This window comes from Lagopus muta, chromosome 1 (assembly GCF_023343835.1).
Source record: "Lagopus muta isolate bLagMut1 chromosome 1, bLagMut1 primary, whole genome shotgun sequence".
Lineage (NCBI taxonomy): Eukaryota > Metazoa > Chordata > Aves > Galliformes > Phasianidae > Lagopus > Lagopus muta.
In genome coordinates this window covers 168690597-168715567 of record NC_064433.1, presented here as the reverse complement: position 1 = coordinate 168715567, position 24971 = coordinate 168690597, and the positions used below count along the sequence as shown (strand labels likewise).

The 24971-nt window shown below is 40.3% G+C and overlaps 1 protein-coding gene across 1 annotated transcript; it reads right to left on the bottom strand.

Annotated features, from left to right (window-relative positions):
- Nucleotides 1–2971: 2971 nt before the first annotated feature.
- On the bottom strand, nucleotides 2972–23251 carry MRPS31 (mitochondrial ribosomal protein S31). Its single transcript, XM_048967858.1, has 7 exons — nucleotides 23023–23251; nucleotides 21037–21309; nucleotides 20187–20345; nucleotides 14996–15136; nucleotides 11176–11249; nucleotides 7792–7935; nucleotides 2972–3285 (listed from the first exon to the last, which is right to left on the bottom strand). Exons 1-7 carry the CDS (start codon nucleotides 23214–23216, stop codon nucleotides 3074–3076), a joined length of 1197 nt encoding a protein of 398 aa, XP_048823815.1. The 5' UTR covers nucleotides 23217–23251; the 3' UTR covers nucleotides 2972–3073.
- Nucleotides 23252–24971: the final 1720 nt, after the last annotated feature.

The following is a 24971-nucleotide window of genomic DNA, read 5'->3' as shown; positions in this document are numbered from 1 at the left end:
CAGCTAAGGACAACTTAAAAAAACAGCTAACCCTGAGTTGCAAACATATTGCTTTGCCTTTAAGCTCATTATGATTATCAATAAGACCACTGAGGGGGGCAGGGCAAGATCAGCATTTGGAAAGCAGAGATAAGGAAATTACAAGGGCAGAAAGAGAGTGTTAAGAAATTGTACGTGTTCAACCTTTTTCCACCTTCAATCCGTGGTTTCTGGAGGGGGTCGGGGGTGTTTGTGTTTGTTTTGTTTGGGGTTTTTTGTTTGTTTTGTCTTTGTGGTATCCACATCAAAATACAGAAGGGAACTGCCACACAACCCAAAATGCTTGCACCACCGACATCACACCTCATTTTCTGGCCAAAGGCCAGTTCACCAGCCCCAGCATGGGTTTGGTTCAGGGCTGGGAACAGGCACAGAGGGGAACAAGCTGTCCTGTTCTGAGCACTCACTGATCTGCTCTGCTCAGCCAGGCACATCTCAGAGCACCTCAGCCTGCCTCTGTCTCAGTTCTTGTGACACCAAACCATAACAGCAGTCTCCATTTCCTGTGAGGTGGCCAGAACCCTTCTGAAATCCTGCTAGAAAGTCCAACCACTCTATTTTACATCTGGATACAAGTTCCTGTAGCTCAGCCATCTCCTCTCAATAAGATGGCTTTGTTCCATTGCACAACCATTGCAGCTATAGCTGTGTACGATATATCACAGGAGTATTAGCACTACATTAAGTCCTCAGCTTCAGGCATAAAGAAGGAAATCTAAGCCTGCAGTATATAACAGATGCTATTTCTGTTTTTTATATGCTGAATATATTATGCTACACGTAATACTACCTAGCCAGTTACAAGAGGGAAAAACCACCATCATAAGAAATCCCCAAATGACCACAGTGAGGGAACCCATAGCTCCAGCACCAGCTGCATTCTGCTGCATCCACCAGCAGCCAGCGTTTGCCCTTTGGGCCACAAAAGAATGCTTATGCTTGCTTCTAAATGACTGATCTTAGCAACACTTTAAATTCCTCCGAGACCACTCCTCTGGGATGAACAAGAAGTGTGTGCACCCCTCTCCAATACATGTCCTCACCCCAAAAACAACAAGAAGAGGAAAAAAAAAAAGGAAAAAAACCACCATTAAATCCCTGCTGCTTAGGTTGTTAATGTACACTGAACAGCCCCACTAAGTGTATATACATACGTGTAGCTAGATCTGATTATTCAAATCCTGTTGTCTTGTATTAACTCCCAAATCTATATTTAAGCACCTAAGAAGGAATTACTGCAGCTTTCCAAAGATGCTAAGCACCAAGAGCTCTTGTTAAGAGCTTGTCGAAGTAGTGACCTCCTAATAAATAACTTTAAATGACAACATGCACCTCTGGTTCAAATGCTGTGAAGTTCACTGCTCAGATACACAACTGAGGCTCCTGAACCTCTTTTGTTGAGGGCACAACATGTGAGGGCACTCTATCTTTCATGCCAAAACACAGATTCACTGCAAAGAACATACATTCATGGGCAAACTTGAAATACAGCAACATGCAGGCTTTCAGGAGGGCCTCTTCAAGCAATTCCCAGCATCATTAGCATTTAGGAAGAATGGCATTTATTAAGCAAAATGCATCCAGGCATTAAACTGAAAGTTAAAACCGTTTTGGTATCGAATGGATAGACTTAGATATTGTTCTTGCTTTCTACTTTCCAAAGCCAGGAATTCTCTGAACAACTCTGCAGAAATCTGAACCTTGCTGCTCTTATAGCTAGAAAGTTGAAGAGCAGCTTATCCCTTCCACAAAATGTTTAAGTCATAGAAAAAGGCCACCTCTTATTTTTCATTTGTTTTGTGCGGTTCTGATTAAAAATCAGTTTGCATGTGAAGCCAGTGCTTCATCTTCATTACAAAACCTCCTGCGCTGACTACAAGGAAATAGGAATAACCCTCATAGGGTTATTAACTGCTGAAGTGGTTGTTGTAAATTGCAGAAAGCAAGCAAGAATTCAATGCATGAGGCTGGAAATGCCCTAGAGATCTAAGCAGTGAGATGTAATCCAGAATTCTCAACATCTGAGAAAATTCAACAAAAGACAACTGAGGACAAGTAAATATACTGCATTGCTTAAGAGATACAAAGAACCACATGCATTTAATTAGAGTAAGGCTCATATAGTTACTTCAGCATCACAGGACTAGACAGAAAATAGTAGCACAGTGCAGCCACAATCAGAGGGCAACAGCTCTCCTTGTGAGAGAACCAAGTCCTCTTTCTTGTCCAGCAGATACAGGAGATAAAGCCTCAGCTCCAGACTTCGCAGCAATCATAAGGAAGCTTGCTCTAATCATACATAATTTTGTGGACTTCTCAACAACCAGGCTATTCTTAAGCATTCTCTGATGAGAAGTTGGTCAAAGGCTTCAGAATTGCTGAAGGAATAGTAGAAGAGACTTGTGTTATTTTATGCAACTCACCACTATTATGCTGCACATACATCTCAAGAATACGATAGCATTTCACTGAGAAGGTGAACTAAGGATTCATTTCATATGACCTAATCAGTACCTACGTTTTAAAATGAACCAAGAGAGATGATTAATGAAAGGTGGAAAGTGAAAGGATTAATGAGATGGTATTCCAAGTATCATCCAAATACCTCTGTATTTAATGAACTAGCAAAATGAAGCGTTTGTTACTGTCTCAGTAACAGGTTTTAACAAATAAGGCTGCATTAGGAATTTTTAAAAATGAAAGCACTGCAAGTTGTCAAGAATGGGAAAGATGAACAAACCTGTCAAGATACACCAAACATGAATGCAGTAGGAACTGGAATCAGATTTAATATTTCCTATGGACAAAAGATTAAGTTTCAAGTTTAAAAGACAACGATTTTGATAAATTAAATCTTAAATGCACATTCTACAAAACCTAGACTTTTCAGTTCCTTCTTTTGTTGCTAAAAGAGATCTACACATACATGACATACACACACAGAAGTACAGCCTTTATTATTAAAAATGCAACTTTCAGATCACATGACTACTGCACATTTTCTTCACTTCAAGGTTAAGCACTTTCCCAAGTCTCAAATCTCTTGAAGAAATTCCTTCTTTTCCTCAAAATAATTCCGAAACCACTCAATATGTTCAATCTTCTGCTTAACACTGAGGTATGGGTTTTTTGAAAGCCCACAGATGACCAGTTCCATGAAGTGGCGAATAGGTCCTTGCTTGGGAAAGTCTTTGAGGTGTTTCTCCAGAAAGATATGTTCATGGAATTCAGCATCATCATCCATCCCTACCGGAAGGGACACAAAAAGGCAGGTCATTATCATCACGTAACAGAGAATTTAACAAAATAAAAAAGGGTAAAGCTTGTAAACAGACCTTTAATCAGAAAAATTAATGGTTATTGCTAAAGAATTAAAAAGCCCATAAACAAACAACGAAGAAGTGGAAGAAACTGCAGAACTCTAAGATATTAATTTCTCCCTCCATACAGAAAAGTCAGCATATATCCTACTCATCTGCCATGTTACCTTCATTTTATGCCCTACAAGAATATCTGAAGTAAACCTGCTGAAGGCTCATGCCAAAAATCTCCTAAAAAAAAAAGAAAAAGCTCAATACATGAAACCTTTATTGACTGTGTGAATTACATTTTAGATTCTCAACATTTTTAACACTTGAGGAAAACACTGACTGCCTAATTCTACACAGAATTAAGGAACACAAAGTAGTCTTGAATGAAGCAAAATCTTGAAGTATCTAATACAGAATAGTTAAGAAATACTTGCATGTTCATTACAAGTCACAGTTTTAGCACCCCTCTGCTATCAAATGGGCATGGGAATTTGTTTTTCTAATGTTTTTCAAATCTGTGGATGTATTCTGATGTAAAAACGTTGTCTGTCACAACAGCTGCTACTTGTAAGTAGTGACCAATGCACAAGACTTTGCATTCAAAAGCATTCAGCTGCACAGGAAAATGGCATAAGGGATTGTTTAGGTCTCTAACCAAATACAGCTCAGATCCTATAGTAGTTTTTGTCCTCCATCCCATGGATTTCATTTACAGTTGGTTCATATTTTAACACCACTGTACACAAGTTAGATTCAGAACACAAATTCCTATCTAAAGGAGAAAAAAAAAAGAGCTGATTTGCAGTTCCTAAATCTGAGATAAATTGTTTGCCAACATGAAATCTGCAATATTTAAAAACGAGCCATCTCAGTCCTAGGCTTCGTCCCATGTTACAGCTTCTTCAATTTCATATGCATAATACTGGGACAGTGAACACTCTCAGCCAGTATATTTGTTGAGTTTGTATTCTTTCCTTCCTATGTTAGGTAATGCAAAGCCTGAAGGAGATGGGAGATGCATCTATTTTTCCCTATGCATTTTTCCAAGAAATGTGTGCAGGGTCTATCAGTGCCAGCTACTTATCTCCCTTGTCTCTGAAATAGAAAGCCTATTTTCTTCTTCCATAAGCTCTCCTTTTCTGTTAAGTCAAAAAAGGAAAAAAAAAAAAAAAAAAAGACCTCACTCTAGAATGAGAATGCTTGAAAAACTACATCCACTTAGAGAAACACAGGGTTGGTATCTTACCATGCCATCTACACTGGCTTTTCTCTCCCCCATGAGCAAGTGGAATCTCACTGTACCTAGATGCTGACAGTTGACTTCAGAAGTTAACATCATTTCTAGATTTCATACTTCTGTTGGTCACAAAAATCCAAAAGAAATAAACCAATGAACCCACTACTGATAGAATCTGGATAGTGCTGCCAGGAAGTCTCGTCTTTTTGATGCTTCTCTTTTGGTGATAAAGGAAGAGAGTATGTCTATTAATAATTTCTCCAATTTTCATTTCTATCCTAAAAGAAATTGAATCATTTTTAGCCTTATGCAAAAATTCAGGCCAGGAGGAACAATTGAGTCATCTGTTTTGATCTCCCATTTGTAAAAGACAGGATGAGTGGTTTCAGGATGAAGTGCTAAGTCGAAATATCTCAGTTAGATCACATATTTCAGTCCTCAAAAAAGTAAAGCGTGCATCACAAGAAGAGACCAAAGCATCAGGGGCTGTAACTTCTGGCAGAAACCATGCATGATTCCTCCTCTCCCAGCAAGTCACACCTTCTGCTGCAGAGAAGGATCAAGCCTGTCCCTCACTCTCTCTCTCACCGTCATAAGAAACCTCTTCTGAAAGAACTGGCACAGCAGGAGCCTGAAGCAGAGCATTTTCTTTATCAACCTCAAAGCAAGGTCATCTACTCTCAATATCTTACCTCCAATCTGCTGCGTTCTACAAAAGCCTGGAAGAATTTCTCTAGCTAACACACTAACTCTTAAAGACGACCAGTCTACCCTTAAAGACAACATCTCAAATGTAGATGTCTATCCTTATAGTTTTGAAAGAGAGAATTTGAGCCCTTACAGTAGGTCCCTAAAAGAGATCAAAAATTAACAGAAGCCCTCCCTTCAAATGGCTGCATTAGATCTGTCAGCTCTCTTGGTAAACCTACCCAACATTAGGAACAGCACTACAACAGAACAACCAGAACAGGACTTTGTGCTCTTCTGCCTACAGAAGCCTTTGGAAGGAACTGGGACCTCAATTTGCTGAGTCTTCCACTAAGCCTATTGCTTATGCTGTAACAACCTCTGACATACTTGAAGCATCTGCTCCTCTGGATTGGAGTCATCAAGGTACAAATGCACAAAAATAATTTTAGGAAGTCACAAATGGACGTCTTCCTCAACTTTCTGCTATGGCAAATCATGGAGTAGAAGTAACACTACAAGAAGAAAAGACAAGCAGATGGAAGAGTGAGAATGATGTCACCTGAGCTATACTAATGGCTTGCTAATCTGGTAAAAATTAGAGGCAGGAGAGAAGGAAAAAAAAAGGTTTTCTTTTCTGCCTAGCAGTGACTTCAGCCGCATTTGAGAAGGGAAAGAACATCAAGAACATGCATGCAGGAACCAACAACAGGAAAAGGGGGTAGACTGCTACCAGCACTGCAGCAAGCCATTAAGTCTGGCCACATCTTCAGATGTCCCCATTAGGGCCAGACAAGTTTAAAAGTCATGTCCCTGCCTTGATGCCTCAAAGCAAGCACAGCGCCTCAGTAAAGCACTCAAACAAGAACACTGAAGATGCTCTGAAGCCAAGAAAAACAGTGACAAACTGTCTTCTTTATTTTCCATATTTTATTTACAACTTTAAAGGCTCCCATGATGCTAAAAGTTGAGCACACATGCTTCCTCTGTAGAAAATTTAATTACATAGATGTTTGTAAAACCACGTGCTTGTACATAAAAGATCTCTCATTTCTTGATACAAAACAAGGCGAGGAATGACTGTTGCCAAACAGCAAAATTAACAGTGGGAACAGGCATCTTTCTTTTGAAATTGGAGTATGCTGAAATAATTGGAGTGAGGTTCTGAAGTTTTTAAGTGTACTTTGACACACCTGGTCTGATTAACAGCCTGTGATAGAACTGGCAGTTCGAGAGGGCTGAATTTCCCGACCTGATATTTTAACCTGAGAGCTGATAGATTTTGGAACGCTCCACTGGAATTTTCCACACCACCAGTCATTGTAGACAAATCAATAAAGATTCTTGTTTAACTACATGTAAAGACTCTTTGTCCATCCGTCGTCGCATCCCAGACAGCACGGTTCCAGCCGCGCTGCCACAACAGAAAAACCATTGGCTGCCAAAGACACCTGGTCCACTAACAGCCCCAGACAGCAGGGTTCCAGCCACATTACAACAACAGAAAAACCACTGGCTGTGGTGTTAAGTTTGCAAAAACATGAGTAGAGTACACTTGGGATTTCTACCTGAACAGATAAATTCTGGGACCAGGGATTAAATTCTGTGAAGAAACTGTCAAAATAGGATGAGAATAAATATCAAGAAACAATGAACCAGATCACGCAATTTGCAATTCTGTAAAGGACAGCTTTTCAAAGACTCCCAGCTTCAGATACTAACCTGTTTTGCTTTCAGAATGATTTAAAAGTAATTCTGTTTGATGTCTTCAAATAAAAAAATCCACATTCAAGCCCTCCCTGAAGTTATGAATCTCTATTCCTAAAGCGTATGCTTGCTTCCTGTACTTCCTCTTCCCTTAACATTCTCTCCCTGTTGGCCTACCTTCACACAGAGTTTTGTTGTTGTTTGCTGCTGTTGTTTTAATAAATGGAAATAGGAGCAAATAGAAGCACAAAGATGTCAAGATAGATGCCCAGGATGAGTGAATACTGTGACTGTTTTTGCTGGGAAACTGATAGAGCAAAGGAAGCAAGTGACTGCTCAACGCCCAGCCAGTGCAGACAGGGAACTGGCAAATAGCTAGCAACTGTGCCTATGAACCACACCAAAGAACAGTATAGGCATTATAAAACACTCAGCAGTTTCAAGAGTCTCCTTCTTCTGCTAGAAGCTTTACTTAAAAGACATTTCCTAGTAAAAGATATTACGTAATAAGGCTCAAACAGCCTTACGGTGTCGAAAGCATCAGGACTGGGAGGCAGGGAGGGAGAGCATCCCTTTCCAGCAGAAGCCAACTGCCAGATCAGATCAGCCAAATCACTGGCAGGACTTCACCTGAAGAGAACCAGAATGAGTTCATCTGAAGAATCTCTCATTTGGTACAGTTGGAAAGTGACACTTGTTTGCTATCCTAATCCGAAACGCTATGTTTTAAAACAGTCCAAGTGTTACAGCACACCACAATTCTCAAAAATGATAAACACAAATAAATAATCAAAGTTAAAATGCACGTACCTGCTTCATTGTCAATTGGAAACTCCCACAGTATTCCTTCTTTTGTCCACTGGATCATCTCTTCAAAACCATTCCGGGGAGGCTGCTCAGTTACTGCTGCAATCTCCTTTGCAAATTCCACATCCCAAATTGTTGGTGAAGATACTAAATAAGAAATAGATACTAAATAAGAATACTTTTTTTTTTTTAATAAGATCTATCAGTATGGCAGATTTCTCCTTGGCTAAAACTATATACATATATACCCTTCAACACTGACCTTTACAGAGACTAGTACTTGAGTTGCGCAAGCTTTTCTATCTTAGATGCCATCATCATCTTTCTTCAGTGAGAATTCTGTTGAAGTGAAAATTCACTCTACGATCAAATATCCACTGAAAACAAATCTGAACTTTCAGAGGTCAGTTTATTTTTAAGTCTGTCAGAGCATGATTTTTTCATATTTTTTTTTCCCCCCTTTTTGTCTTTCACAAATTGTACACATGACAAACTCTGAACTTGGCTGGTACACTATACTAAAGCAATTTAGGAGTTGCTAACTAAAGCAACTAAAGGAGTTGTCAGGCACTTTACAACTGTGCTCTCTCCTTCAAGGGGCATCTCTTATTTACAAACTATAGCAACCCCTCTCCTGATCCTCTTAAGAGACCTGATTTTTTGCCTCTTGGGCTTGAGAAATCCTGGTCCTCTATTCTTCTCCCAAAGTCCAGCAGTTCCTTTAGGGATGCATTTATCCTGATGTTTACAAATTTGAATTTATTTATGTTTTAAATCCAAGTGCACTCATACAGCAGGAGCTACTCTCAATGAGTTCCTGCCCCTCTGCCCCAGGAGAATCAGTCATGAGCCCAGACTGAACCACATCACTGAAATGAAGGGAAAATGAAGGAAGCAAGCTGTTAACCTTCATGAACTGGTTCTTCCTCCTGTGGTTATCAATTCACCCTGAACTTCCTGGGACAGAAATTCTGGTGTGAATTCAAATGTTACACTTGATGTAGATCATGGTCAACCAGCTACTATATTACTACTCATAATTTTGAAACTAAGATACAATTTAATCTTTGGCTCAATGACTTACAATTCGAATTTAAAAGAGTCTCCCCCACCTTTTTAGGAAATGAAAGTGCAAACAGCATTTTATTCTGTGATTTACATGCTGAAAAGTGTTTTTAATTTTGCATTAAATCAGAAGATACTTTTTCAAATTATATCTGCAAATTTTCCTGCTAAGAACTATATTCCCCAGCTGCCCACCTTGATTTGAGGGCTAGAGGTAGTAAGAAGCAGATAAAAGACAACACAGAAAAATAGTGCTATAAGTATTATCCACATCTTAAAGAAGACCTTCTAATTATGTGCTAACACATCTTCTAATAGAATAGAAGTCATATTTTCAAGCTTACAATAAAGATTATGTATTTTCACCTCTGTGCAACTGTAAATAATGCTGATATTCTATGCTCTGATTTTTTTTTCCCAATTTGCTTTAAAGTTGATGGTTGTGTTTCAAAATAAATACTCAATACTTAACACAGAACTTGCTTCTCTGTCACCTATAAATAATATTTTAACTCATGATCTCCAGCAGCATGAGCCAAGAAAGTGAAAATGCAAGCCAATGGAACAAGGTATCAAGTAGCACCTTGGTATTTCCTAAGGCTTAGACTTTTAATTTTTGATTTATGATCATTAAGCTTAGTCAGTAAACCATTTCACAAGCCTTCTCTCTTAGAAGATATTATAGATTTTCTCAAGGCAACCTGGAATCAAAGAAGAAAATGCCATCTAAGCTGAAAGAACCTTATTTCTTTGTATCTGATACAAATGTGGTAACGTCCACTTGCTGCCTTACACCACTTTTGGCAAAACTTATGCATCCTAATTTCATATTTGGTGTGACTACCATTTTTGCCACCACATCTCTCCTGTGCCATCCAAGAAATACATAACTAAAAGCTGATTGTTTCACCTGAAGTAAGCGTTGCAACTCAAACATTCAACAAAACTTGAACATCCTTTTGGTTAAGATAGCTTAACCAAACAAAAAAAACCCCATCTTGCAGCATGCACTGTGGCTTCATACAAAAAACTGATGGACTTTGAAGTCAACTGCCTTAAAAATAGCAAATTCAATTCTATTTTAAAAAGCAACTTTCATAATTCAACATGGAGATAGCTGCATTCAGAAAGCTCACAGTTGCTTGAATCTACGCAAAGAGCACTGTCTGACATTTGACTGGAGAAAATAAACTCACTATTTTATCCCTGGAGTTTCAAGTGTTAAACAACAACAACAAAAAAATAGAAAACTACTACTAGTCTTGAAACAAAAAGAAATCAGTACCATTTTCTAAGATGCCAGAGAGGAATCATCTTTCTTCTATGGATGCTACCTTTAGGTACAGTTTTAAGTCATTACACTGCAATAACCCATTTTTTCCAAAGCAGCTCAGGAGAGTTTAGTGATATCAGTACACTAAGGATTAGTGCTAGGAATGGAGTTTCACTGTTCAGAAAGCAAAAGCAAGTGAGACTACTTTAAATGACCTGCCCATATTCACACACCCTCAGTCTGTAGTAAAGCTAAGTCATAATTCAATGCTAGTCTTCTTGTGTGAAATTCATCCTGTTTACATTGAAACTGAGGCTCTTCCTGCAGAACTGTGCCCTTCAGTGAATACAAAGGTGGATCATATCTGATCATATCCATTCCTCCACTTTTTGAGTTTAACTTGGTGTGTATTTTAAGTGTACACACATGAAGAATGAGCTACAGCAGGTAAAGCAAAGCATCTGTCAGGCACTACAGGATCTTTCAACACAAAGCAGCAGATGAAAGAAGCCCCCAGAGGAACAAAACATTCTATATAAACTATAAGACTATAGTTTGTTTCCACTGTGCTCTGGCCTAGCTATCTGTAGAGCAAACTTTTTGCTCTGAGATCACAGCTTTGAGTTTCTGTGTCATTAAATGAATGCAAGACGTCTTCGAAATAAATCCACCAGCAGAACCCACAAAACCATTCTCCAAAGTGGTTTAATACTGTCAAAAGGAGCCCAATCTAGTGACAAAAAGTCCGTTTTAGCCATCAAATCATAGAACCACAGAATGGCTTGGGTTGGAAGGGACCCTGAGGATCATCACGTTCCAACTCCCCTACCAAAGGCCACCAACCTCCAGATCTGGTACTAAACTCCGGAGGTCTGGTACTAAACCAGGTTGCCCAAGCTCAGTAACAGGCCATTCCAACTAGTACAGAAAACACTAACCCATGATACAGCGTGCTAAAAAGTAGAGTAATGTTAAAATTATTATTTCTCTTTTTACAGATCCAAAAGCAGGAAGTGAACAGGTCAGAGTCTCACTGAATTTCCACTAACCTGTTTTCAGCGCATTTTCCGTTTCTGGAGAAGCCTTGGTGAATATATTAAGCCTTTTTCCTGCTTTAAGACTTCTATAAACAAAAAAGAAAAGTGATATTCGGTATTTCACAACACTTCACAATATTGCCAGATAAAAAAAAATCTAAAAGCACAAAATATTCTCATGAACTAACAGATCTCTGGAGAAAAAAAATGAGATAGTGACTCTCACGAAATCCTCAGGCTTTTAACAGAGTGTTTATGACTGAATTATTACTCTGTAACAGAGCTTCCCAAAACACTTCGGCGTAAAAGAATAAGCATAAATCAAATATTATATTTGCAATCATTTTTTACTGAAATATTTAGGAATTGAATGCAGTTCAACAGTATCAAACTACAGTACTCAGTAACTTCACAAAGTTGTAACTAAAAAGAGAATTTGGTGATTGTTTTATTTTTAATGTAAATATTATTACACAATTTGGGAAGAGAAAAGGCAACAGTTTAATCAAACAATTCCTGCTTTCTGACATAAATAGCCTTTTTGGAAGATCACACAGCCACCTCCTGTGCCATATGGCAAACATATAAAGCATATCTGTATGATATATTTTAAACAGCATCACCCTGGTGCTCTCCCTTCTGAGTATGAAAATATTTTATTCTATCTATTTTTAAACAGGCAAGAGCCTATGCTAAAAAATATATATAAATTCCAAGAGCTCAATGACTAATCCAAATAAATTTTCATATAAACAGAAACTAAGGAAAACCAATGCCTTTACTGTAGAGCACACTGAACCTTAGGACAAATGATTCTTTTAATCATGCAGTTGTCCTTGGTTTTGTAGGCTCCCACTGAAATCTAACAGTTCCCACATAACGTTAATACATATCCACAGCTGCCCTGGCAACATCTGCTTTTCTTGACCTTAGAATTTCACCTCTTTGGTTTTACTGCAGATTTCTAATGCCAACAACTACTTCTGCAAACCTGCTCTTGTCATATCACATTTTACTGATGTAACTACCCTGGATCCACTTCAGCACAGAGCAATCTAATTACAAAGCCTTAAAAGAATGTTGATTTAGGATTATATTTTCCTACCTGTGTTAACTCCCCAAAACATTGGCTGAAGATAGAAGAATGACTTGGAAGAACAAGATGACTAGTTCAAATTACTAGTTCAAATTACTACAAAGCAAATCAGCCATGTCACTGAAATCTCCTAACCCAGTAAGTCTATTCTTCCTAATCCATTCTTTGCATATTATCAAACAATAAGTACACCTGTTAGACATTCAGGGATGCAGAAGGAAACCTACGACTGAAACTGGAGACAGTTACAGATATGTTAAAAATTATTTCAAGGTATTGTTCCTCAAGTTTTAAAGCACGTAAAATTTCATCATACAAAGAAGGCAAGAAGGGCTTCTCACAACCCTGCTGAGAAGGACCTGGGGTTCCTGATGGATGAAAAAACGAACACGAGCCAGCAGTGAGCTCTTGCAGCTTGGAAAGCAAATGGTATCCTGGGCTCCATCAGAAGAGGGGTGGCCAGCAGGGACAGGGAGGTGATTGTCCCCCTCTACTCTGCCCTCATGAGGTCCCATCTGGAGTACTGTGTCCAGGTCTGGGCACCCAATACAAGAAAGATAGGGAGCTGTTGGAGAGGGTCCAGAGGAGGGCCCAAGATGATCAGAGGGTTGGAGCACCTCCCCTGCAAAGACAGGATGAGGGAGCTGAGCTTTGTTCAGCCTGCAGAAGAGAAGGCTGCGGGGTGACCTCATTGCTGCCTGCCAGTACTTAAAAAGGATCCTACAAACAGGAGTGGAGTCAACTCTTAACAAAGGTAGATAACAGCAGGATGAGGGGAAATGGTTTTAAGTTGAGGGAGGGAAGATATAGGTTGGAGTCAGAGGAAAATTTTTTTTTTTTACAGAGTGGTGAGGTGCTGGAACAGCTGCCCAGAGAGGTTGTGGATGCCCCGTCCCTGGAGGTGTTCAAGGCCAGGTTGGATGGGGCCCTGGGCAGCCTGGAGGTTGGTGGCCCTGCATGTGGCAGGGGGTTGGATGATCCTTGAGGTCCCTCCCAACCTGGGCTGTTCTGTGTGATTCTGTGATACCATAAGTTTAGTAAACGTTCTTCAAATTTGCTTTACTTTGCCGTATATTAATAAATAAAAAAACACACACCATGTAAGCACGTAATAGCTCAGGTTTTTGGTATATTCTTATAGCTCACATTATTTCCATTCTTAAACTTTGAAAAACTTCTAATCCAACACCTTAAGACAAGTATTCCATCCAATTACCTAAGAATCATAGCCTAATAACAAAATCACTATCATCTGACTACCAACTCATCCGATAATTACCCCCAGATTAAAGATATCTTTTAAGCTATTATTCAGCAAGTGATAAGGAAGGCTGTTTCCTCACTCTGTAGGCTGACAGCTCGTGGCTGAATGAAAATTCCAAGAGAAAAACAGCAGAGCTGTGAAGGGCTTGGTCTAGAACCTCATTCCACTTCTCTTCAGCTCCCAACACAAGAACTCTTGCACTTTTACATGCTTTTTTATCAAGAAAGGCAAACACTGCTTGCCGGTCTTAAAACAAGTCCCAAGAGATAATTCCCTAACCTTAATGGCTTGGCATCTCAAGAAAAAAGAAGTTACATAGGAACATTTCAACTAGCAGGCCAAGTTATTCTAATGACTGGCTATAGAATCTTCTCTGAGGTTTTTGCATTATCTACATGGCCCAGTGCTTACGTTCCACTTTGTTCCTTGTGGAAGTCAGAACTCTGTTTACAAAATACTCAAATAGATGTCTCAGCCAAAGAGGGCAGAACAATGTACACCTACTCAGCTACAACTTTATGCTCATGCTGTTCTTAGGTCTCCACGTTTTTTCTCCAGCATTATCCACCTTTGCTCCCTTCCAATACCTGAAAGGTGCTTACAGCAAGAGTGGGGCTGGTCTGTTTTCGAGGGGAAATGACCTCAAGTTGTGCCAGGGTAAGCTTAGGTTGGATATTGGGAAACACTTCTTCACAGAAAGGGTTGTTAAGCAGTGGAATAGGCTGCCCAGGGAAGCGGTTGAGTCACCATCCCTGGGTGTGTTTAAAAACCATTTGGATGTGGTGCTCAGGGACATGATTTAGCAGAGGGTTGTTAGAGTTAGGGTAGGATGGTCAGGTTGTGGTTGGACTCAATGATCTTTAAGGTCTTTCCCCACCTGAGTGATTCCATGATTCTATGATTCTAAACACAAATGAATTCCTCAACTTCCAGATCTCCAAGAAAGTGAGGTTAATTTGCAAGGCCATGACTAAAGAAGTTAATCTTACTAAAAACAGAACTGCCACAGAAAGAATGTGCTGAAAAGAAATGCAATCATGAGTTACGATGGGAAAATAAAAAGAATGCAGGCACGGACTGAGAGATAGACTGGCCAGGTAAAAGAGCAGCAAGAGCTTACAGAGTAACCTGAAATCATCATGTAAATTGAGAAGTTCACTCTACAGACAATTACCATGTCATGGGCAATAAAGAAATTATCCACAGAATGACTTGCCAGTTGCAACATGGTAGTAAACATTGAAAACAAACAAAACAACAGCAACAAAAAAAACCCCACAACTCTAAAAAAAATATCTTTAAAACACAAACAGCTCATATCCAATCTGAACCTTCCTTCCTTGAGCTTAAAACCACTCCCCGTTGTCCTATCATTGTCTATCTGAGTAAAAAGTTGATTCCCCTATGTTATCCGTTAGTAATTTTTCACACGTTCCTCCTCTGAGAGATGGAAAGTAACACTACAAAAGTACCTTCCGGAGTCAAAGGAGAGAGATCTTCCAGGCTTGATTCTTTGACCATCTTCATCCATCTCCAAGGAGATGCGACTGGATATCCTCACACCTCTCTGAGCTGGGGATTGCCTCTTAACTGCCATTTCCGAAATAACATTGCTGAAATTAAAAATGTAAACATAAAAACCTCAACAAACTGACAGGGAAAAGAAGCTTATCACATTTATTAAGCAGAAAGTCTACTCTCCATTGGTTTAAAAGCCTCTGTAGGACAGAATTAATACATTCCTCACAAAATGCACCTATTTTTAAGTCATCCTAATATCGAGCATTACTTTTTAAACCATCTACATATAGAATGTAAGAACTGAAAGCGGTATTTTAGCCTACAATTAATACTTTCTTTGAAATTATCTCATTTCCAACTGCAAGAAAACTACCATTTCATAATCTGCATATCTGTTTTCACAGAGTGTACTAGGTACATTTTGCTCAAGTACATGAGAACGTTCTCAAGATACAAGGAATCTGCTGAAGCAGGGAGGTAAAAAAAAAAACTGGAGAGGAATCAACTCTGCCCAGGGACAGTGCTGTGCTGTTACACACTGAAAGGAAGCCTGCTTTCACACATCAGCTGACATGGGTCAATCATGCCACCCTAATAAGTAGGTCACCTTTCCTGATCCACTGCAATCTGCTGCATTGCATAATCACATTACAGCACTTGCAAACCTCATCTTCCTTTGTAATCCTGCAGCCAAGATCATATACGAAGAACAAACACTCTTATCTTTGCCAGTGCAGTTTGCAGTTTATAGTGAACATAAAGGCTAAAACATACAACATACCTGCCCCTGTCAAATAAGTCCCTTAACTGCTATGGCTGTTGGTTGGGAAAGACCAAGGAGATTATTCCTCACAGCTATCCCTTTCTCCCAACTGCTTCCAATAACGTGCAGGCAGCCAAAATTGCAGTGCTCAAGTTTCAATACACAAAGCCTAAGTAAAAAAATACTGCCCATTCACTGCCCCTTGCTGGTTTTGTTACCTTAAGTTAAAAGAGATTTTATTAACAAGAAATACTTCTAGGAAATCATAAAATCTAACTGCCACAGCAATGCAGTGGGATTTTATCTTCAGTCTTAGGTGCGGTTTTAAATATTAGACCAAGAGTAGCATAGCTCTTCAAGTACCTACTCTAAGGCATCAGGCAAAAAAGGGCTGAAATGTTCTTTTTCTTTAAGGTTAAAGTGAACTATCTCAGGTTACCTGTGTATCTCACACTACAAATTGTTCTATGAAACGTCTAGAGGTATCAGTGGGCTAGAGACCCAACACACTTCTGAGGGTCAAGCAGATATAGTTCCTAAGGTCACACACAGCTGAGGCCAACTGCTCAGTTTGGTTGTGGTATTCCCCATGCTACAGGGGGGATGAGGCATCCTCCAAGAAGCTCTCCTCGTGACAGAGGTTGATTTAGTGGCATTTTTGCACAGTGGCTCATACTTCCTTCTGCACAGACTACGCCACCAAACTATTTAGCACATGCAGTCAACGATCTCGTGTTTCTGATCAGAAAGTCCTAATGTCACCCCTTTGCTGGTACATGAACATTACTGGCTGCAGTGCTCATCACTCCGTAACTAATGATGCCCCTTTATTCCCTAAAAATAAATCTACAAAGATGTTTTTAATCACTGCCTATAATGAAAAACATCAGATAACAAATTCATACTCCAACCCGAGTATGTACAGTGGTTAGATATTACATGATAAAACCTCACGTCCCAGCATGAGGTTAAGAATCTAAATTCCCAGTTACCTCTGCCTTCCAGAGATGAGAAGAAATTGAGCTTTTATAATCAACACAGATTCTCCATCTTTCCTGACTACCATTAATTATAACACCAAAAACAAAGACTCAGGAAGCTTAACATCTGTTTTAGCCTTAAGTTCCAATTACTTATTTTCTTTAACCAGAACAGGAGCTGAAATTTCAACTTGTATTGCCACTGGTTTTATTTTGGTACAGTGCTATTGTAATTTCCATTGAGTGAAACTTCATTCCACACCAAGAAAAATAAATTCCTGTATCATTAATATTTTCCCCTTCTTGTGAACACGCTGTCCTCACACGTTTACACAACAAGACAACGAGACAGCTGTGTAACACTGACCTCTGGAGGTTAGGACACACACAAATCAAAAGATCCAGAAAATACACATCTTATACCCTCAAAAATCTCAATAGTCTCCCAATTTTTCCACAACTGGGCATTATGTGGTTCCTTCCAGTACCTAAACATCCTACAAACAGGAGGGGAGTCAACTCTTAACAAAGGTAGATAACAGCAGGACGAGGGGGGATGGTTTTAAGTTGAGGGAGGGAAGATTTAGACTGGATGACAGGGGGAAGTTTTTTTATACAGAGAGTGGTGAGGTGCTGGCACAGGCTGCGCAGAGAGGTTGTGGATGCCCCATCCCTGGAGGTGTTCCAGGCCAGGTTGGATGGGGCCCTGGGCAGCCTGGTCTGGTATTAAATAGGGAAGCTGGTGGCCCTGCCTGTGTCAGGAGGGCTGGAACTTGATGATCCTTGAGGTCCCTTCCAACCCAAGCTATTCAATGGCTCTATGACAACATTTGTAAAGGTATCTCATCTTAAAAATTGTTTTAAATAAAAGTGGAATTTTTTATTATTATTTTTTTTTAATTTGTCAGTATGCTGAATGCAAAATCTTATACTTTAAAAAAAAGTTCAATGGCCCACATTTCCTTTTGATTCAGACATGATTATTTTATATTGATTTTTATTTGGGAAAAACAAAGAAACACTTTCTGATATATTAAAAGGACTCCAGTGCTGTATGTGGACTGAGGCACTTTTGCAGAATGAACTCCTGCCCAAGAGGCACGAATGAAATCAACTGGACCTTTCAAATCAACGTTTTTAAAACTGACCAGATAGCTAAAAGTAACAAATGAGTCTCAGATTCCAACCACAAAAGGTTAGAATCAGTCGTGATAATCAGCAAGTTACTGATCTTTCTACACAATTCATCTACTGCTGGTTTCAGACTGTTACCTAACTATAAACAGAACCTTTCGTGTTTCCATGTGGAAAAAAAGTAATTCACCAAGCTGCCATCATGAGTAGAAGAAACTGCCAACCCAAAGCATAGCAAGCTCATCATGACCTTCCTAACCAACTAAAAACGCTCTATCCACATTTTTCTAACCTGAACAATTTATCCACAGGCTCACTGAAGGATAAATGTACGATCATATCTTAACGTATCCATCAACTACACAGAACAATGCAGGAACTCTGGCTGTTAAATGCTTGTAGAATTTAAACTCTCAGCAGGAGAAAAAGAAAAAAAAGAAAAGCCTCTTTGCTTAGACTACAGCTTCCTTAGACACCTTCTTTTTTCCACAGCAGTCACAGCTGGTATGTGCTTCAGGACAAGCATAGCGACTGGTGAGGACAGAGAGCCATTGTTGCCAGTAGGCAAAACAACCAAATTTAGAGTGCATGCCTCAATAAATAGGCACAGGTGCACTTGAGGTTAACCACTGCATTTATTAGCTTGGTCAGTAATAGCATGACCCTCCAACATCTTATCAGGAATTAATATTCTAATTACATTTAAATTGGTAAACTCACAGCCTAAGCCACTATTAATACATTTCTCTATCTTGCTTGTCTAAAATCCCTTGCAATAGAAATGGAATAACCCCACTGGTTATTATCAGTTTAACAAATACATTCTTTACACAAAACATTCCTCATTTATTCTTCATAATTAGGAAACGTCTCAGCTTTTTGCAACATTGCCCAAAAAACAAGCCAAAAAAAGAGCAGAAACACACTGATTTTACTTAAAACACTCATATTTCTGATCTCATTTTGGCTCCAAAAGCCCATGGAGATAACTTCTATCAAATTCTCAAGATTGCTTTCACTCAGCCTCAGGAGAGGTCATGAAAACATCATACACACAACTTTTGAAGGTGCTTGTGTACATTACCCAAAACCAATATGTCCACCTACAACATGGACTTCAAACACTTGAAGAGAATTCCATTCTACTCTTCACAACTAGCAATCTAGGTAGAAAATCCTGAATTCAGGCTGAAAGGAAATCTTGCCAAGTTTCTGCCCTTTCCTTCCGTAACCTCTAGAGTACACATTTTGTTTATCAGAGTTGTTCACTGAGCACTGTGCTTTCCAAATACACATCCTATTTGCAAACAGTTGTCGCATTCTCCCTTAGTTCTCCCTCACTAAAAAGGCAGCCATCTGTGGCAAACAGTGTTAGTTTCTTGGGTGCTGTTTGCAGTTCAGTGAGAAACACACAAAGTACAAACAAATCTTCTACAGATCCCTATAGCAACCTACAAATAATAGTACAAGGGCCAAACTTGAATCCTGGTTTGGGATAAATTCATTTCCCCAGAATCAATTAAAACTAAGACAATCAGCTCGTATCCCACCCTGCAAAAAGCCATAAAGATTTCATATTCCTCTTTTGCTGAAGATCCAGTTTTCTGTTTAGTTCAACATTTCACCCGGATTTAACGCCTCATTTTCTGAGCAGTTGTATTAATACAAGCCGAACAGATAAAAAAGACAACAGAAAGCCTATTTAGCTGTCACCCCAAAGAAGTGTAATACACACACAAGCATTCAGGTTTCCAAACAAATGTTTCTCATCTGTTTGAAAGCCACACTGGAAACGGAGCAGAGCCAAGTGATGAGTTTCTTGGGTTGACTGGAAAGTTTGGAAAGGAAGGGTGGGGCTATAAATAGAGCTGCACTGGTACAGTCCAGTTCTTCAAACCTGTCATGAAAACTCACTGGTCCAGACAGAATGTCTGAAACGTCCACAAGTCCCTCCATTGTGTGAAAATTTCGGAAGCTGAAAAAAAAAAACCCCACTGGCTTTGCTAACCTATCCAAGAAAATAATGATCCTGGGCAGGAAAACAATTCCGTTTCTGCAAAAACATTTTAGAACGAGGGTGCCAAAACTTAAGAGGTTTGGTATAACCAGACCAATGATATCTCCATTACTCATTAATTCCATGGATAATAGGTCCAAATTTATCTCCTAGGGCCATCTCTCCAAAAGAGAATCTAGTAACCTTCACGATGACACTGCAAAATCAGAATTTCAAGTATTATTGAAAATACCATTCGGTATACGGACCGTATGTTAATAGTTCCTCCCCTTCTCTGTTTATCTGTGGTCTCTTCATGTCTTCTAAGTTGTGCAAGTAATTCTGATTCTGCCTGTTCCTTGCTGCGTGGGAAAGAAGATGCAACGGCAGATGCAGCCTGCACCAGTTCTGGATTTAAAGGTTTGCTTCTGTAAGAGATACAACAAATAGGGAAACATATATTAAAAAAAAAAAAAAAAAAAAAAAAAAGCCATAATATATTAAAACTGCCATTTCTGTATTGTCATTTTATATCTTCCCATCTCAGCGATCACAGCTGCAAGTAATCCCAAAGGGGCCGTAGGTAAACAGAGGGAAGGTCTGATTTGTCTTACATTTCATTAATCTACTGCCAAATGAGACTGACAGGCTGCTCTTCTCAGTCTGGGGAAAACGGCAGCTATACCAACTGCAAAGCCTGTCAGAAGTGAAACATTGATGACCACAAGCAGCACTGACCTGCAGTGGAGGGGTTATTGTGGAGGGGTTCCATGCACAAAATCATGATGCTCTCCTTATTTTGTTCTTCCTTTTTCCTCATCACATTTTATCTAAACAATATTTCCTTCCTCCCATTAAAGAAACTTTCCACAGACAAATTCTAGTGCTTTCAAGAGCCTCAGCACAGAAGAATGCAGGATATTGTAAGAAGCACACATCTTTTGTCCAGATTCTCTCATGTGATTTACTGAAAACCACATTCATATACCACATTCTCTTACAAGATTCTTTTCCATATTTGGTAACAGCATTTGACACTTTATTTTGTCCTAGATAATGATAAAAAAAAAAAATGGTGGGGGAAAAAAAACTGTTCCAAGTGCACACGTTATACTTTACCGCTGAACGTCTTCTGCAGTATTTTGAAACGTGCCACTTTCACTGTCCAGGCCTTCCTGCTTGTTAGTGGCTTGCTTTTTGATCTCCTGTTCTTTTAATTCTTGTAATTTCCTCTTGGTGGTCACTTCTACTTTCATATCACCAATAATTTTTAGCAATTTTTGCTTTGGTGTTTCTGCTGCACCCTCCTTTGATGCCGCTTTGGTGGTGCTGTCTGTGGAAGCAGTAGATTCATCTTTTGTAGTAGAGAGCACACTACTAGTGCTGAAGAGTCTGCTAAATAACACAGAAAATTGAGGAAAAAAAAAATAGAAGTTATTAATACACTCCAAGGCTGGAAAAAAAAAAAAAAAAAAAACCATTACTTACAACTGTCTAGGCTTAATTGTGTGCAAACAAAGCGTGTCTATGTTAAGTACATATGAAACATATTTTTTTGTTCTTTGAGAAAGACCAAGGCACTATTTTCAACTCTTAGCAATTTATAGTTCCTTCAGCACAAAAAGCACGTAAATGATTTTATTCCCTTCACAAGTAAACTGTGCTTAATCTCTGAACGAAGTGTTGAGTATCTCTACATTAGGCTGCAGACAGTTTGTGGTTTCTACCTTCTACTATTGGTGTTGGCTTTATTCAGTGCTACAGATTGTGACCTTACAAACATGAATTTGAATGAATCACTTGCAGTTTTGTAAGCCTAAATTAAAATAATAATAAAATCACAGGCCTGTTAAAAAAAAAGCCAGAACAAAACAAAATTTTAAAAAAAAGCATGCCAATTACAAAAAGCAACTCATACCTAATATCTGAATTTATTACTACTAAACTTTTATTTATTTCTGTATTTATTACTCCTGACTCCCACCCCTCAGAAAAAGAGATTTGACAACATCAGTCTGTATATATACTGTATTTTTACTTTGTTTTGCATCTGCAGGACTGCTAAGGTTCATGTTAAACCTAGGATCTGCAACACAGCAGCCAAGCATTTATGCAGCTGTATTAGGAAATGCATCACAGAATCATTTGAGTTGGAAGTGACCTTTAAAGGCCATCTGGTCCAACTGCCCTGCAATGAACAGGGACACCTACAGCTCCATCAGGTCCTTAGAGCCCCATCCAGCCAGACCTTGGATGCTTCCAGGGATGGTGCATCCACCACCTCTCTGGGCAACCTGTGCCACTGCCTCACCACCCTTATTGTAAAAAGCTCTTCCTTCCATCTGATCTAAATGTCCCCTCCTTTAGTTTGAAACCATTCCCCCTTATCTTGTCACAGCACACCCTGCTAAAGTGTCTGTCCCCTTCCTTTTTACAGCCCCCTTTAGATACTGAAAGGCTGCTCTCAGGTCACCTCGCAGCCTTCTCTTCTCCATGCTGAACAGCCCCAGCTCTCTCAGCCTGTCCTGGTAGGAGAGGTGTTCCATCCCTGGGATCATTTTTGTGGCCCTCCCCTGGAACACACTCCAACAGGTCCAAGTCTCTCCTGTACCGAGGTCTCCATTCCATTACTACTTCACTCTGCACTGAGTAAATTACCCACAACAAACGATTAACGTTAAACCTTAAACGCTGATAGGAACAGGAAGATTCTCACAAAGCTTCAGAGCCACATTACAGGACAACAGGTTCCCTGCTGTTTTACACGGGGCTGCTCCCACAGATCTTTCTCCAAACGTGTTTTCCATTAACTCAGGCTGCATGCTCTTCACAACTATTTATCCATTCGGAGATCTCTGCCTTCAGCACTTGAACAAACTCAGGCACCAACACTGCGAAGCCCTCAATACACGGAGCCAGCGGCACCCCGCTTCTCTCCGTTCCTCCCGCCTGCCCGAACGCCGCGGGTAGCAGCCCGTAACCGGGCACGGGCACAGGCCCACGGCCGCAAGCCGACTGCCTTCACCGCAAGGCCCAGCTCAAGGCAGCAGCGCGGGCAGGCCGCCTACCCGCGATAACGCTGAGGCGACTCCCACTCCCCGGTACCTGTGAGGCCGCCCGCAGCGCCGCGCTGCCCCGGCGAGGAAGAGGAGGCGGCCGGAGCCGCGGAAGCGACCCCACATGGCGCCCTCGGCGCGGCGCTCACAGCCGCGTCGTCCGTTCAGCGCCGCCGGCCGGGAACGGGAGCTGCGCCGAGCGTTCCGCGCCACGGCGTTCCGCCCGGCCCCGCTGCCGTGCATGGGTGGGGTAACGTCGGGGTTGTGGTCTTGGGGTGTAAACCTCCACGTTACGTAGTTTTTCCCGTAGGGTTGGACTCCTGGTGGGCTAAGGGCACATAAAGCTTAGGATTTACCTCGGGATGAGCCTGCCCGCCCTTGCAGCACCTACCTCTAATTGGGTTTCGTGGAGAAAAAGTGGCTCCTTTATGTCAAGTTTGTGTCTCTATCAGATAGCTCGCATTACTTCCACCCCTGGGCAGTCATTACGTTGGCTCTGGATCCCCCAACCGTGCCACAATGGAAGAGTGGCCGCCAGTGCTGCTGTTAAGTATGTATTTCTTGATTGTTTTGCCAGCAGCTGATTTAAATTCCAAACAGCAGGTTATGGCTGCACCATCTCTGCAGGTGCTCAAGGCCAGCTCGAGGTGGCACTGCTCATGTCAGCAGGTTGGAACTCAATGACTTTATGGTCCCTTCCAACCTAAGCCATTCTATGGTTCTTTAATAACAGCTTTGGAGTGCCCAGCTCAGGGATGGACACATGCAGTAGATCTGACTTGAGGCCTTCTGCTGTTGCTGAGGAAAGATCCAGCTCTGAGCGCAAATGCTAACAAGAATCCTGATCTGACTGAAAAGGATCAGAGGAGCTTCAGATGTACCAGAAACTAAAAGAAAATATTGGGTCTGGCCTACATCTCAAAGAAACCAAACTGAAAACAAAAACCCAATGAACTGGGAGCTGCTGTTGTTGGCCAGTTTCCTCAAACTGTCTGACTGTTGGCAGTACTCACTTGTACGTGTGCTTTTTGTCCTCTTAAGTTTTGCTGTGCTTTTTTTTTTTTTTTTTCCTATTGTATGGAATAGCAAATTCCAGGTGACTTTTTCACCTTGGAACACAGAAGCCCTGTATTTCCACCACACCTCTCTTAACTGATTTACTGTGGCCTGATGGTATCTTTCTTGCTGCATGTTTTAGGCAAGAGCCATTCCATGTGCAAGTTGTCTGGGGAAAAAAATTGCCTAAAACTCTTTCCTTTCTTCCTTCAAAATTTAGAGATGTAGAAGAGAAGTAGAATAACTGGAAAAACTGTGGATGGCTACTAAAGGCAGATGATGAGTACTAGTAGAGGCACGAGAAACGTTATGCATTTTATGGTTAATATCAATATTAAGCAAACTAAGAAACCTGATTTATTTTGTGGTCAATGTACAGAAAATAAAATATGGAAAGACAGTTCTCTCACTGAAGATAAATGTTCCTCTGAAGACCTACTTGCACATTATTATTGGAACAGGCTGTCCAGGGAGGTGGTGGAGTCACCAGCTCTGGAGGTGTTCAAGAAATGTGTAGATGTGGTACTGAGGGGCAAGATTTAGTGGGCATGGTGGGATGGTGGACTAGATGATCTTCCAGGCTGAATGAGTCCATGATTCTACGATCCTATGATTGGAATCAGCAGTAATTTCACCCTAAATTAAGTAACATGACAGCAGTGTCTGTGTCATCAAATCTGATCCAAACTATTTTGGTGGTTTTCAGCTGCCCATTTACACGGTTCTGCATTATGTCCTGTTTACCCACCATTTACCCACATGTTCACTATTGCTTTAGAGTCACCGCAAGCAGATCCTGAATGACAAAATGCTGACTGCAGCCAGGTCCTCTGCTCACAGTGATCCTCTATAGCAACAATATGTACATTTTCCCCCATACTTGTGTTATTCCCCCAGCACAGTGCTTCCAGACAAACTTGTAGTGAGTCAGTCTCCATGCTT

What these genes read in the sequence shown, in the direction of transcription:
- MRPS31 (XM_048967858.1), bottom strand. Translation starts at nt 23,216, where the DNA reads ATGCACGGCAGCGGGGCCGGGCGGAACGCCGTGGCGCGGAACGCTCGG. An exon ending in CTCTCCTTTGACTCCGGAAG is followed by an intron (nt 11,250 to 14,995) that starts GTACTTTTGTAG and finishes TTTTGTTTATAG; the next exon opens with AAGTCTTAAAGCAGGAAAAA. An exon ending in TCCAATTGACAATGAAGCAG is followed by an intron (nt 3,286 to 7,791) that starts GTACGTGCATTT and finishes CCCTTCCGGTAG; the next exon opens with GGATGGATGATGATGCTGAA.